This window comes from Gallus gallus, chromosome 7, assembly GCF_016699485.2.
Source record: "Gallus gallus isolate bGalGal1 chromosome 7, bGalGal1.mat.broiler.GRCg7b, whole genome shotgun sequence".
Classification (NCBI taxonomy): Eukaryota; Metazoa; Chordata; class Aves; order Galliformes; family Phasianidae; genus Gallus; species Gallus gallus.
Genome location: NC_052538.1, coordinates 25,002,890 through 25,024,969, shown reverse-complemented (window position 1 = coordinate 25,024,969; position 22,080 = coordinate 25,002,890). Strand labels below are relative to the sequence as shown.

General features: G+C 36.5%; 1 protein-coding gene across 5 annotated transcripts in view; it reads right to left on the bottom strand.

Annotated features, from left to right (window-relative positions):
- PTPN4 (protein tyrosine phosphatase, non-receptor type 4) overlaps positions 1-22,080 on the bottom strand; it is a 100,954-nt gene that overhangs the window by 17,648 nt on the left and 61,226 nt on the right. For all 5 annotated transcript variants that reach the window (XR_005861723.2, XM_040704316.2, XM_046943875.1 and 2 more), the window contains exons 12-18: positions 19,891-20,063; positions 15,781-15,849; positions 9,387-9,521; positions 8,322-8,480; positions 3,222-3,381; positions 290-373; positions 144-200 (exon numbers count right to left, since the gene is read on the bottom strand). Coding sequence is in view for 4 of the 5 variants with exons in the window: in XM_040704316.2 (XP_040560250.1) it covers positions 144-200; positions 290-373; positions 3,222-3,381; positions 8,322-8,480; positions 9,387-9,521; positions 15,781-15,849; positions 19,891-20,063 (837 nt within the window). In the remaining variant the exon portion in view is untranslated. The remainder of the gene's footprint in view (positions 1-143; positions 201-289; positions 374-3,221; positions 3,382-8,321; positions 8,481-9,386; positions 9,522-15,780; positions 15,850-19,890; positions 20,064-22,080) is intronic.

Sequence of the window (22,080 nt, the reverse complement as noted above, 5' to 3'; positions counted from 1 at the left end):
AGAAAAATAAACAATTTTTCTGAGGATTAAAGAATTTTATTTTATTTATTAAATATGTTACATAGACTTAAGAAATAACTACCAGTTTTGAGCACGTACTTCAAAGACAGACATAACAACTAGTTTGAATTTTGGTAACTTACAGGTGTTCCTGGAGCTACCCTGGACACTATTACTGGCATCTTCTGATCATATCCACCCTTTAAAAACAAATTACATTTTGTCATAAATCAGAAAAGTCAGAAAATGAACTTAAGAAATGAAAAAAAAAAAAAAAAGGTGACTGTACCTTTACATTGAAGCCAAACCTTCCATTTTCATCTGGTTTCATTCTGATCATAACAAGATTGTCATGGGGAACACCACCATTGGGCTAGTAAAAGTAAACAACATATATATATATGTTACTATGTTCTGTGTTCAAAGTTAGCATAGTCTTTGAGGATGTTGTATAGAATTATTTTTCTTATTTTTCATAAGGTAATTGTTATTGGATACTTGAGAAAACATCAAATAACACAAGCATCTTGCTTGAGTTTTGCATAGAAGGAAAAAAATTATATACCTGAAATCTTGGACACAATTAAATTACAAGTGTGTTCTGTCAAAGCAAACTCAAATAAGAAACCATACTACAACAGAGAAACAGGCTTCAAACAGCCCTAAGAAAAACAAATTATTAAGTGGAAACATTTTAAATTCATTTTACTTAAGACTGCAGAGAAAAGCCTGCAGTAAAAATGTGATATATTATTACAAAAAAGAGAGAAGAAAATTGATGTGTTTTTTTTTTCCCCCTAAGAATGGCAACGTGATGGCAGTAAGCAGGAATTGGTTCAGCAACAAAATCTTGGTTCTATATCCTGCCCTATTTTCTCCACAGTGCAGTATTAGTTCTGTCAAGCTCTGACAATTTGAGTAGGTTTTTTTGGTTATTTTATCAAAAAAAACCTTCTCATGGGATCTACCAATATACTGGGGATAGTACTTACTTGTGTAATCTGGCAAAATCAAATTATTGTCATTGAAATGATTCTTAGTTTGTCCCACATTACTATTTATTTCACAAGCTGAATACCACCCAGTATTTTTAATAATACTTCACATTCAAACCATAAAAACATAAGCTTCATTGACATTTGCAATGGTACCGACTACACAAAGTGCAAGATTCATATTCAGGAAGGAAGAAAAACATCTATTTATTAAAGGAAAGCAAGTATTCCTAAATGGCATGGAAGTTCAAAACAACAACAAAAAAGCCAACTTGGTTTCACACATTTTGTACTTTTGATTAAAGTAAAACCACCCCACACCTTCCCCAGCACATTCATAACAACGAAAAGATACAAATTTGGGGAAGAGAGGAAAGTAACAGCCTAAGATAAGATGTTGAGGAGAAGGTTATTGTTCATTCTGCACAAGAACCGAGCTGTGGCAAGATTTGTGTCATTCCATTCCTCAGATTAAAAAAAAAAAAAAGAATAATGACTTCCCACTTTAACAAGCAATTTTGTGGAGCATTTTATAATGAAAAATCCAGAGAACACTACATATAATCATCAACTTGTCTGACTGAAGAGATTCCTGACCGCACCTGTTTTCTGCATATTCTCAGACTGGATGCTTAAGGACTGCTGGTAAAACAAAAAACTGTCATTTCCATACCTGTCCTGCTAACATATGGGCTCTCCCTATTTAAATAGGCAAAGGAAATCTGACAGCTTAATGAAGTCAAAATGGTGAGGTTTAACTTTGAAATATTTGAGATGCAGCAACAGAAGAGATTTCAGTGGTACAGGAACCTGAAATACGTTCTGGCTGGAAAAAAACCCCACGCTCTAAAGCCTAACTTTCTAATTTTACAAAATGCAAGAGTTGTGCCATCTTCCTCCTTCTCTAGGACCCAAAATACAAAGCAATCAGCAGACCAAATTATATCTTCAATTACAACAGTGTGCTGCCTTAAGAAGGGCAGCAGGAATATAACTCATTGGACCTTAGCAAACCACCACAGTGACAAGGCATACGGAAAAAGCAATCTCATTCTGCAAAACCAACACAGCTGTGTGAGAACTAAAGGGAGTTCCAAAAAAACACTACTGCAAGTTATTTTTGTCGATTTGGTGCAGATAACTGAATACCGGATGGCTCGATGAGTGGTTGTTTTTCAAAACAGAACTTCACTATGACTCAGGTAAGCATGAAAAGAAGATAAAACTGATAGAAACTATTTTGTGATTTAAAACTTTTCATGACATTCCAAAAGCGCTCATAACTTTAAAGTTTCACTTCTGTGTGTTTTATTAAAACTCCGGATATGAAATTAAGTATGGATTTTAAGGGAATCTGAACTATATAACAAGGCCTGAGAGAACACCCTAGGATTAGAGCTCAGAATACAATTGAAAACAAACTAAAGGCATTTCTAAAATACCAATTTTGAGAGCTGGCATAATTGTGAATGTGTAAGGTTGGTACATCTGAATGCTAAACAGTTTTCCCATACTGCAAAATGTTCCTTGTTCCATAGCAGTATAAAACCAAGTGCCACTTGAAAACTTGTGTTAGGAAAAAAAGTACTAAAAAAAATCCCAGAAATGGTTAGACAGACAATAACCAACTGACCACCTTAGTCATCTAGCTCAAGTAAGAAAAAAAGAACATTTGCTTAGATCTTCCCATTCCTTGCCCTTAGTGCCATGGTAATGTATTACTTTTTTGCAAATGCTGATCAGAAATACTACCACAGATTCAGAAATCCTCTCCTAACAAAACTACTCCAGAAGCTGGTAGGAAGTTTCAGTGTCAGCTTTTTGATGAAAGCTAGATTAAATAATTTTTCAGACTAGCAGTAGTTAACTTCAATGTCTTCTTTAAAACTGACAGCAACTTCTCAAATAAATAAAATAGTAGAAGCATTTATAAGTAGAGAAAATTTGGGCATTATAATAAAATGTTTTGCATACCCATCCCAACGGAGTCATTTTGTGACAACAAAGGACTACTCCAGCAGGTGAAAAATGGTAGCAGCTAGCAAAGAGATGGTACATAAAATGGGGGTTGGAACTCTTCCAACCCAAACCATTCTTCAACTCTATGAAATGCTGCAATGTAATGCACAAATGTGGCACATCCCTGAAATCAGAATCAAGCTTACAAGGAGTGGAATCACTCAGATAAAAAGGAGAATAATTAAACTGGATCTAAAAAAAACTTACTGTGGACTTTTCAGGAGATGCAGGAACATCAAATGTTTCATTGATGTGGTTATCCAGTTCTTGCTGTGAGTGTGAATGATGAATTTGGTTCCAACTGTTCTTTTTAAATTGTTTGGGTGGTAATGCAGGAGGCTGCCCATCTATAGGAGTTTCTTGAGATCTAAACACCACAATACAAAAAGTATGAAGTGGAACAATTATTAGATACTGACAGTGCTTTAAGGATTCCAAGTAAACTAAATAAACTGCTTGGAGAAACTACGAGTTGGAGACCTGAAAACATGTCTATGTGTTTAGAATCTCAAAAATTTGCTGCTGTAGTAGAATAGATTGCAAGTGTGGGTTTGGCAACGTTAGTGACTTTTTTCTTGAAAAGCAACCGTAAGCAACTGAACCAGTAAGTTTCACTTTTATGTGGCTGTTGTTTGTTTTGTTTTGTGTTTTTTTTTAAACACCTAAGGTTCTAGCACCTTTTGTGTTTACAGACTATAACATTCACCGTATTTATGCTGTACGCTCCAGCTAAAAAATACATACCTAAAAATACATCACACTTAAAGTGGTTTCCCCAATAAGATTTTTTTAAAAAACAAATTAATGACTGAAAGTTACATCTTAAAAACAGACAACAGCATTAGAATGAAGTGCTCCCACAATAGTTTTTGGCCTTTGATCTAGAAATAGGAGTGAAAATTCAAAACAATTCAGTTGTCCACCTACAGTTCTTTGAAAAGCTGACTAGAAAAAACAGTGTTGTTTTTCAATTTAAAATTACATATACACACATTTTGTGGGATATTTGGTTTTATTCCTCTCTTGAACGCATTCCCCTTTAAAACATGTGCAGTATTTTAATATTTGTAATAGCATTTGCAGTAAGCATTTTTCAGTGAGTTTTAAAACCATTACTGAAGATGAAATGGCAGAAACTTCTATTTCTGTTTAGCTCTGCAAGCACTGTACTGTAAATTAACAAAAAAGTCCTGTGTTTACATGCAATATGGATAATTTCCTTTATAGTTTCTTTGAAATAAAAGCTTAACTGTATAATTTGTATTACATAAATATATGATTCATCTTTCATTACATGGCATTGGACGTTTTTAGAGGCTCAAAAGGGCAGTTAGCACATAGCTCCCATTAACCTCATCTGAATGCCAGTTTCTAACTACCAACACGGATACATGCCTTCCTCCCCATGAACCACATTAAAAGATATTATGTAATTTCACTGCTTATGACAACAGCCCACTGATACTAGTGGCAAATCCAAAAACCACAAGGAATGAAGTTATAGGTTACAGCTAAACCTATGAGAACGCTACCACCAAAAGCGGGTGCTGCCCCTCTTCCATCTGCTCCTCATGCCCCCTCCCCTGAATTGCTCCAGTGCTCCTCCTTTGGGCCAACCCAGCTTACCAAACAAGCAGAAACAGTGACTTTCTGGATAAACCTGGGTAGCTTGCTGCTGGTTCAACAAGGTGAACTGACTAATCCCCAGGTGGACAGAAGGAATGACACTCCCACAGGCCATACATGGGACACTGTTCCTTCCTCATCAGCAAGCTGTAGGACTAACTCATACCTGAGAGCCCTGGCGTGTGAGGAGTGCTGCCATAGTTACTACCGGGCTTGCTGCACTAAACTGGTAGCAGAAAGAGACCCATTAGAAGAGAGTACTGCATTTCAAGTTGCTGCAAGTAGTAAAACCTAAGGCAGTAAAGCATGAAATTCCATGCTGCAGAACATGTCTCTGTGCAATGAAAGAAAGACTCCAGTTACATGTTTTCAAAAGCAAAAATGAAAAATAAGATCAAGCTTGTCTCAGAGATTTAAAGTAAGGAATGAACGTCTTTCCAAGATGAATGACAATGCAGTGGGATAAGGAACATTTCACTATAAAAAATACATCCATTTTCCATTGCATTTGTTAAAAATTTAGGTTATTTTTTAGAAAACAGAGTTCTTTCAGAAAAAAAATCTTAATATCGTGTTAGATGTTTTTGCTTAATTTCAACTTGTAGAAAATAAATGTATTTTGTGACACAGCTATCTTGGGGAATTGACTAAAAAGTTGGGGTTTTTTTGTTGTTGTTTTTTGTTTTTTCCCGAATGAGTATCTTTTCTCAAGACATATTTTTCTCTTTCCAATAAACTGATTGTCAACATCTGCAAAATGAATTTTTCAAGGCTGCTATAAATTATTTAGACATTCACTTGCAAAGGTCACCCAGAGCTTTTCAGCTGCCCATGTATTTATACATTCAGGTCCGGGAGGCACAGGTTATTCATCCTTTTCAAGACAAGGGCAACATAGTTACATATCTGCCTGAAAACAATTACTCCTGAGAGTTCTAAACGGAATGAAAAAGGAATAGAAAACCTTTGTAAAGACACAAAAGCATCTAGATGAAAGTAAAAGATAGAACCCTATGTTTGACTAGACGCCCGTACGTATGTCAGCAAACACAAATAAATTCCCAAAGAAAATACAAACTTATAGAAAAGATTTGAAAAGTTCCCCAGATGAGCATTTTAGTAGGGGCAAGACAAGAGCTGTAACGTATTAGCATAATGAATTGTGAGAACTAACAATCAAGCCTTGGGCAAAAACTTCACTGCTTTGTATTTGCCCAGTCAGCTTTGAATCTGCTTATGAATGCTCAGACAATGGCCACGAAAGCAGCCTGCTTGGCAGGCAAAGCAGCTCTCTGTTACTGCATTCATCCATTTACATAATAATAAAATAACCCATAAAACCTCACACTGACAACCTCTGTGTATTTTTATTACAGATATCCGGTCTGACCTTTTAATATATTAAGCAAACACTTCGTACCTATACCCATGAGGTTATTAAGCTATATATCATGCACCTTTCAAAGTTAAGGTTATAATTAACTCAGTATGCTATGAGCAGAAAGATCTCAGTTTAGTTCTGAATAACACATGCAGTTGAGGACAAAAAGGCAGAATTAAAGATTGGATTATCTAAGTAAAAATCTCCCAATATGCATTGGATCTCTAATTTCTTTTGCTATATTGACTCCAAATTTCATGAGATCACTATATTGACCATCGGGTTAGCTCCTCTTTCTTTCTTTTGTATATAAATTTGATCTACATAAATGAATTCCCAATAACTTGGCAGATGGACTGCTTGAACCTTCTAAATCAGAAGGGCCAAAATGTTTAAGTAGTCGATTTTTGGACTCTGAAACAATATCACTTCTAATTATATGGGTAACATACATTTCATTACTCTACTACTTTTATTCATAAATATAAAAGCTTTAATCAACACCATCACCTGAAACTTTCAGAAGACTCTTTGAGGATTTGTATTTGGACAGTCAATATCCTTATTCTAAAAAAATATCTCATGCTAAGTAATTACAGTGGGAGATTAAATTCCACTTTCGAACTTTTGAATAGAAAAAGCAATACTCTTTTCTATTAGGGAATAAAAGTGCAAACCATGAAAAAGAACACCCGTAGCTGCATAACTAATTTGCAGAAACACTTCCTCTCTTTTTAAGACTCATTTCTATGGCGACTCGCACAAGAAGTCAGGTATTAAATGAACAAATCCAAAGGACATTCAGGAACACATTTTACAACTTAATTTAGAATAAAGGCATATGAACAAAGAAGCATTTGGGAATTTTGCTTATTTTGCTGTGTAACTCTACCACTCAGGATTTTCTCTTAACTAACTTGATTGTCTTAGAAGGGAATGGATGTGACAGCATGGCTTCAGTACAGCCAAATTCAAGCATGAAACCAGATTTACAAGTGTTCCAGTTTTTGAGACTCCCTCATCACACAAGCAGGTTTCAAAATCCCACCAAGAAAAGGCAAATTTCTGGTATTACATTAAAATATTTTTTCCACAGCAAACAAACGATGGCCAAAGTCATAATTATTGCACCTTATAAAAAAAATGTTGCCTTATTTTACAAAACCTTAACAAAATTTTTATTCCATCCCACTGCCCAAAGTTATGCAAAGCTGTTGAAAAGGAAGGCATGGTCCAATGAAGGTTCTAAAAGCCCTGAATATGCTCCCAGATTATTTTTTCCTGAGGTGCAGTTTTCTTTTATTAAAAATACGTAGTTGTGTATGCGTTGGTTTGTACTTCTCAAATGGTTTTAAAACAACCTGCACAATATCCTTTCTTACAGAGATTATACAAAATGAGAAAGATAAACTCAGAATTATATGAATATGCACATATGAGATACAGCAGCAGCATTCATACAGTCTATAGCATGCATCTCTCTTCCCCAGCTCACCTCTCCTCCGGCTGCTACCTTTCTCTGAGTATTTCAAACCTTTGAGCAACTTTTTTTTGTTTGCTTGAAAAATGTTCTTTCCCACAAGATTCCTTTCCTTCAAGTATAGAATTATTATAAAGGAAAGCTTTAATTTGTAACCTGGTATAATAATTTATTTTTACTACAAATGAATTTATAGTCAGTCTGATAGCAACTTTTCCATCAGGAAAAGCTGCTGCATGAAAAAAGGAAGATCTGAATTACACTTCTGAGTTTAACATACAATTCTGTATTTTGACCATTACTAAACAGTGCATATTCAGCTTACCAGGAAAAAGCAGAAAACAGCACAATCTTAAAAACAGATATTCTGTAGCAATAGGCAATATAAGATCAGTATATTATACGCAATGTAACAAAGTATACTGAGACCCTCAGAATGCTGGGATACTAAGAAGGCATTTTGGCTAACTTGTGGAGCTCAGACTTGTATGCCTTGACAAAACAAGATTTCCAAACTCATGGAACTCAAAGCTTGTATCACAGAACAGCATACTTCAGGTTCTACCAAAGCCAACTTTTGCATCCACATCCAAACACTGATAGCCACATTACAGCACGGGCAAACGTATGGCAAGGGGAAAGGTATGACAACCCTCCATTGTTATGTCAGATAGAGGTCTTCACTCCTGAATCATTTCATTTTTCATATGGCTTACACCAATAATCCCTAACAACAGGCACCTTATTATCAGATTTTCTATCTCTCCCCCAACCCAAATTCTCCTTATGGCAAAGATCTATGGCAATCAACAGAACTTACGGTGATGATTCCAGTATTATGCTGTTAGCCTGGGTGGAAGATGGAGATCTGTGGTTCACAAACACTTCACTTGGTGAAGTGTGAACTACATGGTCCACTAAATGTCCAACTGAGGAGGGTCGTAACCGAGCTCCTTCTTGAGTGAAGGCGGAGTTGCGACTAAAAGGGAAAAATAGTGCAATGTGAAAATAATTGAACTATTAACCTACACTTCTTACTCCAACACAAAAGAATAAGTTAGGGGAAGCTAGAATAACACTTCTCAGTGTGAGCATACATTCATATATATAATTCTATGAAATAACTTCAAGTTTCAAAGAAAAGAAACACTGAAACATTTATGTTGTCAGTTAAACGTATTATGCTTCATAACTGTCCTGCTGAAAGTGTTCAAAAATGATTTTCATAAATACTACTAAATGGCTCTGAAAGATAATGCTTACAATGAACAGGCTATGGACAGTCCACTCAGTGAGAGTTCATTAAGTTCTTTCATTAAGAGGAGTATTTCATCACCCACACTGACTACTAGAAAGAATCACAAGCATTTTATATATATATAGACACACATACATATATGGTTATTTTCCAAAAGAAATAAGGATTTTTTTTTCCTGAACACGAGCCAGAAAGCTCTAACATGTGAGAAGTGAGCTTTGAAAGGAATAAAAGAAAAGGAAAAAACTGATGGAAATAAATCTGCAAGTGTATCTGATCAAGTAATTTCCCCAAAAACTTTACAAGCCAATTACTTCGAGAATATAGTACAGATTTTTTTTTTCCTCAGCCCAATGAATAATTTAGTTTTAACTATGTTTGATAAAACTCAAGCTCTCAGAGTAGCATGCTATATTTTACACATTTTATAGGTTGAGTGAAAGGTACTTAAAATTCACCCCACAGACAGTTTTTCATGTAGAGTTAAATGTTCCAAAGAGCTATTCAGCACACAGTTTTGTGACGTTCTTTTAATCTCCATAAAGCATTATTCCTTTCATTACACAAGTCTGTCCCTCACTTTAGAGGAAGACAGTCACTTTCAGGGAGAGATATGATGCTACTCACTGATTTGGGGTTCCAGGTGGAGACCGTGATGGAAGGCTTTGGGTTTCTAACCTATCGTCAGACAGTGAGTTCCTACTCACTACTTCCCAGTCCATCCCACTCATTAATTTCCGTGCCAAGGGTTTACTGGGGGATCTTGGAAGAAGAAAGTGAAATAATCGATCAGAAATTTTAAGAGGTAAGAACAAGATTATATAAATTCCCCCACAGCGAAACTCTGCATATTCAATCACAGGAAACCAGAATTATATGAAAGAAAGGAAATGTAATAATGCAAGACTATATTTAGATATGTGGTGCTTTATTTTCCTCAACACTGTATTTCATTTTGTCTGCTTTGTACAAGAGCACCAGTGAAATAGTCACACAATACTGCTGGCTGAGATGGAGGCAGGCAAGGTGACAAAGGGATCTGTTAAAACTTTACAAGGCAATTCCAGTGCCTCAAAGAGAATCTGACACAAACAGAATATTCACTGAAAGGTATGAACGTGAGAATTGGAAAAGCTCTAAGTAACAAAACTGTTCCTTCCTGTCAGAAAAATAAAATAGTGGAAATATTTGTCCAAAAAGAAAAGAAAACAAACACCTCCCAATGACTGCAATGACTGTAAAGAACAGAAAGCAGGGTAATCATCAACACAGCAACCAAGCTGCTGGGCTTTGCCCACTGCTCAGGGATTCTCAGCTAGGTGACATTCTTCCTTCCAGAACAAGCTCTGACAACAACAAAGTAGATACAATCATTCCCTTTCAAGTTATTTCTGGGCAACTTTTGGGCTCCGTTTGGTTATGTACCAGAAACATCCTTCAGGTTAAATGTTGTTATCCCCAGTATTTCTTGTAAGAAAGAAAACCTTTCTTCTCATTCTCTGATCGTACCAGAACACATACTCTCCTCTTCTGCTGGTCCTTACATTTCCTGAGCACAGATGAGACCATATGAGCAAAACCTCATGAAATAGAACATCTCCCTTTTATACCACGCACTGCCAAATGAATCATCCAAGAATTGTGGCCACCTTTTTCTTAGTGGCATCACATTTGATGGTTTAGTGATCCTATAACTAAACATATCTGAATTATTCAGCCAACACCAAAAATTCTTTTAAACAATCCATAAATAGATGTCCTTGCATTTACTTCTACTGCTCTGATAGTTCTGTGCAACTCAATTTCTCAGCTATTACCCAAACTCCTTTTATTCAAAATATACCTTAATTTCACAAATCCTTTGTGTTCTGATCAATTCATTCACCTTTATATATTTATAATCACCGTATTTTCCCCTACTCTCCAACTCAGCATAAGGTGACAACATCTTACTGTATCAGCATAATGCCCTCCATCATTTCTTCCCCCACTCCATACACCCGTACCAAAAAATAAGGTCTGCCTTTCTTGTCCTCTGGATAACAGTAACTGTTCCTCTTTATCTTCATCTTAACTTTATCACCTTCCAGATTTACTGAAAGTGCAAATCCAGAAAGAAGGAACCTTGAGAAAATAAGGAACTACTGACACACAAAACTATATCTTACTGAAAACAGGAACTTCAGTTATGATTACATTTTTACTTCTCATAGAACTTAAGTTGTTGGCCTGCATTGAATTTAAGTAGACTATCCTCAGAATTACCGAGAGTCTAAACCAAAAAGCAACCAAATATCATGTTGAATAATCTAGCTTCACACACAGAAACACACATCTTATTAATGCCAACGCTGTTTGGAACTAAAGCAGTACGCATTTGTGTGTGAAGAGTTCTTAAGGACTTTTTTCTTTTTTTTAATATTATTTTATACCTTCCCTCTGCCCCTATGCAGCTCTGAACATGTACTGCATGCTGTTTCGCTGCTCTTAACACTTGGTAAGTAACAGCTGACCAATTACAGGGAGTTAATCAATGTAGGCTGTTCTGAATTCTACTGAGTTAGGTCTTATTACATCTAAAAAAATATCTAGCAGTATGCTGACAGTTGAAAACAGGCAAACTACTTATTTCCTGGGGAATAAGACATTCAGATACTTTGAATGCATCACTGTACTTAAGCAGTATTAATTTGATCCAGAAGTAATTAGTTCAACATCAAGTCAATTAAACCAACATTCTCATTTACATAATTCGCTCCAAATGTGAGCAACTCAAACCACTTTCAAAATCTGAACAGTTAAAACGAAACCAGCAAAATTGAAAGTCATATCTAATATTATCAGTTCATTAATCTTTTACTAATTAAAGGCTATAATTAGCTAGACTTTTGCAACGTAGGTTTGTAGGCAGCACACTAGCACCAAAAGACAGCTCCACTAAGAGGTAAATCCTACCGATTAGGGAACTATCAAGGGGAGAATGCAGAAGAACATAATATAACTCAGTAAACCCAGGGCTGAAAATACAGTATTTTCTGACAGACATGTAAAGGCACTTATGGAACCTTATTCATCTTCAGTGAAAAAAAACAAACAAACAGTGAACTACAGGGAAGTTTTGTGTCGTTCTTGTTTTGGTTTTGTTTCTAAATGCACACAAGCATTAAAAGGCACTTTTATTTCCTGAATAATATAGAAAATAAACTACGAAGAAAGACATAGAAGTATGGGGAGAAGGAAGAAACATGTTTCCCCCCCGAAACATCATTTCTGACTGCTTCAAAAACAACCCCACTGTACCTTCAGTCTGTAACTACAAGTTGAATAAACTTCCTCAATCTATGCAAGAGACAAGTATACATTTGAAATGAGAAAAGCATCAATTGCTTCCTTATGAAATTAATCCAATGTTAGGAAAACTCACCTTTTTATTGTGGAGAGGGTCTGATCTCACAGAAATTATATCAATACCATGACAAACAACTGCAACGTTTATCAGCAAAGGTTCGTTTCAATTATTTTATTAACAGCTCTAACCTCAGAGTCCCACCCACTCATGTTTGTTGCCTCTATTTCCTGTCTTTGCAGAAATTTCAAAGAAAAAGTTACCACAGTGCAGCACTACACTTCTCAGTGCTGTGGCTTTTTGATACTAGTTCCCTTACTGACACTAGAAATCTAACAATAAGTTTTGAGGTTTTTAAATTAACATTTAAGACACATTGCAAAATATTCCTGCAAATTTCTCCTCTATTACTCACTCCTTACAATATTCCAATGACTTCCTTAAAACACTGTGCAGATCAGGAGATGGGAGAAGGGAAAGAAGCCAGAAAAAAGACTTTTGAAATGCTTTAATAAACTTCGAAAGGTTAAATTCTGCATTTGTCTGCTCACTCTGGATGCCTCCACTGAGCCCCGTTACAAGGGGCTGCTACCCAGCAGAGAAAGCTGCTGTCAAATTTCATGTTAATTCTGGTTTATCTACAGAGACACGCCTAAAAACATCGGAAGAAGTCCTGCCTATCTGAGAAGGGACAGAAACCAAAAACTTCACCTGCCCCCAAAAACCAGAAATAGTCTTTGGAGCTGCAATACTACATCAAATACAATAAAACAGCAGGTGGGATGAAATTATGTAACACAACTAAAAAATGCATGACAAATGGTATTGGCTAATGCTAAATAAACAAAGCTCATGCTTTCAAAGACAACATCTGGTTCTGGGTCCCATAGCTGAAGTGCTATACTCTCACATGAGGTAGCACAGAGAATGTGACTTGGGGAACACAAGTTGAAATCTTAAATCATTTCTGTCCCCCCAAAAATATAACGTAGAGCCACGGCTTTCCTTTGTATCTTGACAAGGAGCACGGGGAATGAATTTCTCAGCAAAACTGGTGACTGCAGCTTCAGACAAAGAGACTGAAACTACACACAGATCTGCAGAGATGCCACAAAATGACGTGAAGTTTAAAGAAAGAGGAATTTAAATGCGTCGAATAAATGGATGGTTGAAACCATTAGATTGGATTGCTGGAAATAGAGATTGTAAGTTCATGATAAAGAGTTTAGAAATGTAGACCAACTGAGATGCCCACAAACTACCACACAACACATACCAACAACCTCCTCTCATATCCAACAGATCCCACAGGAGCTGAATAAAATCAGAATATTTGCAAGGACCTTTAGATAGAGAGCAATGTTCTTTAAGGAATCACTCAATTCATGACTTGATTGAACTCTTTCACATCTATTATCTACTTTCACTTTTATTATGCTCCTGGGAATTCTGAGGGGTTTTTATGGATTGCAAACGTCCTGCAACAAATGAGGCCAAGAAAATAGCTGTAATGGAGATTAAAAAAATTTAAACAACTGCAACAATAGTCTTCTAAATGCTGCAGTTAGTGCAGCATGAAATTGCGTAGCTGCCCCCAATAGAAGTATTCTCGTATCACATACTACTTCCTTTGCAATAACAACTCCATTTTAAAATTGATTTTAAAACGTTTTTATGGTTAAAAAAAATAATAAATCCATAAATACTACATCAGGTAATTTTAATTAAAATCCTGAGGAAAAAGAGATAAGCCTGGAAACTGTAGGTTAAAAAAGCTTGATTTATTCAAATGGATGTTGGGAAATTTTATTTACATACTTTGTGCTCTTTATATTCTGCTGGGTATATGAAGGCCAGCTGAATGCTGCTCATGGCAGTCACCACTTCCCATCTCAGAACAAATAGATCACTCAAATAACATCTCAGTTTAAGCATCATTTTCGTACAACAAAAGAATTTAAAAGTTTGCTTAGAGAGTACTAGCTCAAATAGAGGGAAATGGGGTTAATGTAGACAGCTTTAGAAAAAACATCCAGTATTCTTTCTAAAGATCATAACTGATCTTTGATAAGTCTTCTTATGTGGTAATAATAATAAAAAAAAATAATTACTGTTGCTTTTAAGTGGCCACCTCATTCTTAAGAAAATGCTGACTGCAAAGCACATATGCTTATAGTTTCATATCAAAAGGAAAAAGACACCAAAAAGAACTCTCAAAACCTGAAGCAACCGAAGCAAACCTGCTGCTTGAGAGGTTAAAAAGCTGTTCAGTAATGCAATTATTTTGAGAAAAACACGCTCAGAATGAGAAAGGGAGGATCCAGGAACAAAACCCATGTCACACATGGAAAACCTTAAATGCAACAGTTACCTTCTGTATGAATTCAGAGGGGCTGAATGGTATTTCAGCCTGAAACTTAAACGTTTAGTAGACAAGGAATTAAGGACAATGTTCTCAGCTTAAGCTTTTTGAATCATGCTTTTTTGTACAAACACTTCACATTTCTTGCTCTTTTCATCCTTTAAAATACTAAAAATCTTCATAACAGAAAATTCAGAGAAGACCAAGAGGGAAAAGTAGATCTATTGAGAGCTTTTCAAAGGTGTATTTGTTACAGTACATCATTAAATTCAGTCCACTCTGTGACAGATCAACATACAAATCAGACATTTATCAGTCATCCACTCTTCACTAATCAGCCTGAAAGGTAACTGTGATGTATTGCTCTATCTAAAAGCAAGTGAAAAGTGCAATTAGAGAATACAGGAAAGTCAAGTATTTTATTAACTAAACAAAAAAGCTTGAGAACACACCATTCGGTACTATCCACGGGTTTCAATTTTAACCAGAGTATATATTATAAAAGACAAACAACTCCAGCAGCACTTGTTTAGCTTTGATTCAAAGGGAAGAGTGCCATCTACTGAATAAGAATTTCTAAAATGAAGCAAATGCTCCTCAAAACCAAGTACTGGCCCTTTCTCATCCCACTTCTTTGCAGGAAATTGCCAAGTTTAGAGTGCAGTATATATTACATAGCTTTTAGCTGATTCATAACTGTCCTTTACATAGATACAGCAAAACCTCACAAATTTGAACTCCAGAGTTCCTCAGTGGGTAACCATGTCAAAAGACAATTCTCAGCTCAAAAAAAGTTCAAGCAGATAAAAAGTGCAGATGATGCTCCCTGCTTGTAAGGATTTTCTTTTCCCCCAGTATCTACAGCAACAGCATACTTGCAGCCAAATTTTTTCATCATTCCAACACCTTACTGGGGCCAGAGTGGTAAAACTGTTCTCATTCAGTCAGACACTCACCATTACTTACTCTAACAGAAGTACACGTGTACAGTCAAAGGCTGTTATCAGAGATTAAACATTCAAATATTGAGTTAATGGCTAAGAGAACATTCTTTGCAATAGAGACAGCACAAAGAGGGCAAATACATACAACTATTAAGGCAATTCTGATTCTCTTCCACTTCTGACTGCCTGAGTAAGGCATCTTCCCACATCAAAATTTAGTTCCTTTGTACAATGAAGTCATGCCACCAGCAACAGTGAACAAAAGACTCCCTATTTTGTAAGTTTACAAACAGAAAACAATGACCCCATAACGTCTTAAAATATACAAACAGAACACTTACTGATCCAGAACAAAAGTAAATTGCTTACCTTGCAAATACTCTGTCTTTGTTTGCTCTTTCTTTGCCATACTGCACAGACTGGACCTCTGTTCTCCCACTGGAAAACAGACCAAAATCCATTAAATGCAACCATCTCAGGATAATCATTTCTTGCTTAAAACTGAACAATCTCAAGAAAAATTCTACTGCTCAGGCAATTGCACTAGCTTCAGTATAATATAACTTCAGATATTATTTGGGTAAGTGTCAAGTCTTTTTTCACACAGTATAAGTGTAATAAAGACCAGTTAACATGAAACATAACAAAGCTCTTTTCTCCCCTTTTCTTATATCCAGAGCAACAAGCAAGTTCTGCTTGTATCTTTTGGATAATACTCTAGACTATCACCTTTTCTGTCACAGCCACAATTAAAAGTAATGCATCTCGCTGTACTCCTCCTAAACTACTCTGAAATGTTATTAAAAAAAAAAACTTAGCTGCTACTTAGTTCAGCAAATTATCATTAAGAACTATAGATCAACACATCACAATTGCACACTGCTCTCTCAAACACAAAACTGGAACTTCCTGACTCTTCCTTTAAGACCAGACGTCCTGTGTCAATGATCCTTTAAAATATTTCATAGTTTCTGTTTCAGAAAGCAATACAATGTTTTTTAGAGTGCTTATCAGAAGTTAAGAACTGGTGCCTAGATACCAGCAGAACTCCCTCCTTTTATTACTTCACATGTATGCACGTCCTACAAAGACACTGATACTTTTCTGCCCTTTTCTGTCCCTTACTGGGAACATATACAATGATATAAAATCAAAGAATAATTAGTCATTTTCATATCCATATTACAGAATAAATACAACATTAAATACAACATAATTAGGAAATCAGATGGTGAGTAATTTATGTTTGAATCACGTCTGTCAGTTAGAAAACTCAGAATAAGAAATTTGAACTAGATGGAAATATTCATTTATCCCAGATAATGCCCAGTAGCAGCTGTTTTGGGGAAGATTATAAAATACGACTTAAACAAAAGATTCTTGTCTCCATTTAAGACTCCATAAATACCTCCAGCTTACAGCAGGTCAGACCAGGGACCAATACTGGTCCAAGTTGTGATCAGTGGCAATCATAAGACTAAATCTGTTTTCGATCTGCTTTTTGGAATTAAAGTAGATTTCTAGGCTTTACACTATCCTTTTAGAAGGGAATTTCATCATTTGACTACTGAATGTGTGAATGCTGTAGAAATGCACCAACAGAAATTCAGTGAAGGGAAATGCAAAGACCTGCCCCTGGGGAGGAACAACCACAGTGACAGGCTGGGGGCCAAGTGGCTGGAAAGGTCTACTCAACTCAACAAGACCACGCTGGGGGTGCTGTGTCCAGTTCTGGGCAGCCAAAAACACATGGCTATACTGGAGCAAGTCAAGCAAATGGGCTGTGAAGACATTTACAAGTCTGGTGCACGTGGTGTGGAGCGGCACACAGAGCTGAGACCCGGTATCTGATTTCAGCCTCCAGAAGAAAAGACTCAGGGGAATCAAATCAGCCCGTATAAATAGCTGTCTGTTAGGTGGTGTCAAAAAGACAACCAGACTCTTCTCAGGAGAGCTCAGTGACAGGATAAGAAGTAGCAGACACAAATTGAAACACAGGAAATTCAACTTAAGCATAATTATAGTACAGAATACACAATATTTAAAACCTGACTGGGTACAGCGCTAGGCCACCTGCTAAAGCAGACCCTGCTCTGAGCAGTGTGTTGGACAGACTCCACAGCTGCCTTCCTGATCAATATGATACTGCAATTCTATGACACTAAAAAAAAATCTTTCTTTTCAAAGCTCCTGCCTGGTAACTTCTTGGGGTTTTGCGCTTTTAAGTCTGACAAGCAGTAAGCCATTTGTATTTATCTTAATTCCTTACAAGTAACTGTAACATTGTATTTGCATTGACCCCTACTAATAATTATGTTTTCATATAATTACCTAAAAGCTCTAAGACAGTGACAGATTAGTTACAATTATTTTCCTCTTTTCACTCTATACATACACATCACATTTTTGAACATTCAACTTCAGCTGCCATTTTATTACCTACGCATCCATCACTCATGTACCACCAAAACTCTCTGTAGTCAACTCAGGTTTTTACTACAAAAATGTATACAACTTCACTGGTAACTTCTCTTCAATATGAAGACTGGACCTACAATAATATTTAGTAAAACTCCTATTGTTTTGGCCACTGAATTTGAGGCTTCGGTGAGGATTGCTGTAAGCACCACTTTGAAAATCCATGGATAGCTTACAGAAGTTTGGTATTTTCATGAGTAGCTTTCCTCGTCCTTCATAGCACCTTGCTGTGAAATTTGCTTCATTAGAAGCTTTTAGTTCAATAACAGATTGAATAATACATTCAATAGTTGAACAATTTTGTATCTCTGGCTTCTTCCAGAAATTGAGACAATTCTGACTTGCCCTGCCAGTTTAAAATTTTGTTAGTTCACTTTAATCATAGAAATGTTGGCTAGGGGGCTCCTGTCCAACCGTCTGCTAGCACTAAATCCTGTCTGGCCATGGCTTTAGTCTAGCCAAGTTTTGAAAGCACCCAAAAGGATAGATTCCACAACCTTTCTGGGTAACTTGTTCTAGTAAAGAACTACACTCCTTAAAAAATAAACAAAACCCAACGTTCAGCTTGACTCTTGAAGGTAAACGTGTGGCTGTTGTCCCTTGTTCTACCACTTGCCATTACCCACAAAAGTTTGGCTCCACCGTTTCTGAATCTGACCTAGCAGTAGCTTTAGGCTTGCTTCTAAAGCCTCCACCTTAGCTTCCTCTTCAGATTAAAGAAGCCCAGTGCCCTTAACCTCTCCTTGTGTGCCATGTTACTGCTATTATGCAGTCTCTAAACAAGCTCTCAAACTACTTGCACAAATTCTAGCCTTTTGGCTGCTTCATTAACTTTAATGACCTTCCTCATTTTTATAGTTTCCCTTTTCAGCTTACATTACCATAAGTTGAATGTCACCATCAAAGAGCTATTCTGTATAGTAACCACAATGATTCAAAATCTGCTCAGAAATGAAGAAGTTCCCCTAAATTCGTGACAGTAACATTGAACCAAGTCTCAAATACTGTGTGGAATTGCAGAATGGTGTTCTCTCAAATGGATGCTGTGAATATTGGTCAAAGAAACAGATGGTATAAAAATTCAGCCTGTGAATTACTTTCCTTCTTATACATTTATGCAATTCACAAGTGTAACAGAAATAGCCCATTATTGTGCTTTCTAGCTTTTCATCATCTCCCTTTGTACATCACAGATACTGTTGCCATTCTAGACAGATGATTAGTAGTAGCTCTATTATTTTCTACTTCAGGCACAATTTAAACCACAGGCATTTTGCCTCACTTGAAGAGACAGTTAACTCAGTTACTTCACTTCTCTTTTATTTAAAGCACAAAACACTTTAAAAGCCAATACCACCTACTCAGCTGTTACAATACAAATTATACCTGAGGATCACAGTTATACCACTGTCATTCTCTGGACTTTCAAGCTTTTTGCTTATTTATATAATTAAAAATTATCAATCTAATTCCATCCTTGCTTTCTAAACTTCTGCCCTTTGTGCAGAACTTACATGCCTTTTATCTTCATCTAGTACCTTATGTGTATGCATCTAGCTTAAGTGACCTTTTCTTGCACAAGTTTCTCTTGGTTGATTTTTATTTGATCTTTATTAAGGTCTGTTTTCTTGCTGCACACAGTGCCTGAGATCCATCACTTTTCCAAAACACAGATGAAACACTTAGAATTTGATACTTCTAAAATAAACAAACAAACATAATCCTGTCGATAAGCAGGCAAAGAAACGCAGCCTGTGAGACAGATATCAGGTATTAACTTGACAACGACTGCTAATAATATAGTAATTGTATTTCCAAACTCCTCCAGAATATTACATATATTTGAAACCTACCCCAAGAAGGAAGGTGAAGGAAGACAGGATTCAAGAAGTATTTGAATTGACACACATTTTAACAAAAATGCTGGGTAATCGACTATCGTTACTAATGAGTTGCCTTTTTGTTTCCATTCTTCCCCATATACAACAAATCAGCACTTACCAGTACCGGAACTTTGAACCCAAAGTGAAATAATGTGCAAAAAAGTTCTTCTGAGGGGGAAGCGGTCTGTCCAAACGGAAGAACGTGTGGTGTTCAACACAGGCTTTCCACAGATTCTTACATGCTCGGTAATTCACCATATTGAAGCCCAGTAACGTTTCTCTGGATTCATGCTGAAAGTGAGAAAAATGGATTTCAGATGAAAATTATTCCCACTGACATTTGAAATCAAGATAAATACTGCTGCCTTTGCTATCTTTTTCCCCCAAAATTATGCTTTTTGATGTGGTTCTCTAATTTTACATTGACCGTGTGTATTAGAAACTCTTTTTTAAAACACCTTTAAGATTTCTTCTTTAAAGGCATTTTAATGGTTACAGCCATTTAGTTTCTATTTTTTCAAATGAGCCTGTTCACAGGTGTGTTGAAACAAGTCTAGATGGGAAGAAATGGTCCCAAAAGACAAGACCCAATCTATATTAAAAAATTCCTGTGGCTGAAGAACTCAAAAGGCAATGTGCCTCACACTGCTTTTTCTCAACAGCAAACTCTTTTTCCAAGGTAACCTTTTGCAGGACTGCTCTTCAAATTTGTCGATACTGGAGCATTATGACTAATGGCTCAGAAAAACACCGCACTTTTACTCATGTGATGAGCTTAGAGCAAAGAATAAACTGGATTTTGAAACTGAACAGCAAATTCTGATTATCTATTGATGAAATTCAGTAAATTATAGCCGATAATCTAAAAAGTGATTACGTACTTCAGTTTACAAGAGTTACATGGATAGCTTCCTAATTTCCACTTATCACCAACTGCCCCGGTATTTTCTAGGTGTGTTAACAATCATATAAAAATTAAGTGATAAACAAGTTCACAGAAATTCTCTGGTCCCTATTCAGTTTAAAAAAGCTTCCCCCAAAATGGAAATGTATACTAGCATTGTAAACAAAATGCATTTCTACCCTACATGTGAACAACTTTGTAAAATTATGAACTGCCTCAGCTAGGTATAAGGATATGAAGTATTATGAACTGATCACCATGCATTTTGTTGTCACTCTTGAAGCATTGTAATTATGGGTTAGAGAAAAAAATAAAACAAAGCAACCTGTTGCTTCCCACGATTTATATTCTAGAGAACAAGCTGATCTGATTTTCATGTCACCATCATCACCAGATCAGACATGAAGCATGAAGGAGGAACTGGTAAGCATGATGAGGAGATGTGGTGACATCAGCTTAATTGTAATGCGAAACAGCACTTTCACAGGAACTTGGGGTGTTAGAGGTTTAAAGGTACTTCAACAATAGTTCTATTCATAGCTGCTGAGGCTTTCATTGCAGCATAGCAAGATCAGATTATCAAACCCCGCCCTTCGTCTCAGTTACAGCCGGGAATCAATCTTTAGGATGAAGAAGGGTGTAAGACACAGGCTGCTAAAGTACACCAGTCCTCTTCCTATCTGCCTTTCTAGGTTCTGTAAAATTTAGAGCAGATTGCCCCTCTTTTCTATTAAGAACAATAGGCCTCGATCAATTTGGGCTCGCCATTAGGTCCCAAGGCAACCTACGGTACTTCAATCAAAAGCATATAAAATATCACAAAGGTTACGCTGGAGTCTATGAGAACATTTTTATAGCACAAAGCTCAGGAAAGATGCTGAATACTCTACGGTATGACATACAGGTATTTCAAGGTTTTAAGTCTGTTGAGACAGTGTTAGAAGACTACCTCAGGGAGTCACAGTTGGATTCTGTTCTGAAACGATTTTCTCACTAATTGTGCCCATGGTTCTTGTTAGGGAGAGGAAACCAGCTCACTTGCTACAGAGAGGGAAGAGGGAAGCAGCTGGGATGTGATAGAGGTGATCAGAGGCTTGGAGCCTGAGGGTGAAACCACTGGGGAGCCAAATACCATGTAAATTAATTTAAATCACAGCCTTTAAAATGCGCACTACGTGACAGGTTACCTACAGAATCTAAGGAGAGCACTGGAAGGAAAACTGCAAAGTGAAGTCTAAGTTATGTTTGTGATACCTTTTATTAAAAGGACAAAAAACTAAAACAAAAAATGGATATTAGAGTCCCTCTTGCACACAACAGCTTAGCCCTTGGATATTAGCCTTGGGTAGCAACATTCATTCAAACCCACTTTGCTTATTTTGAAGTAGAGACTTAAAAGCAGAT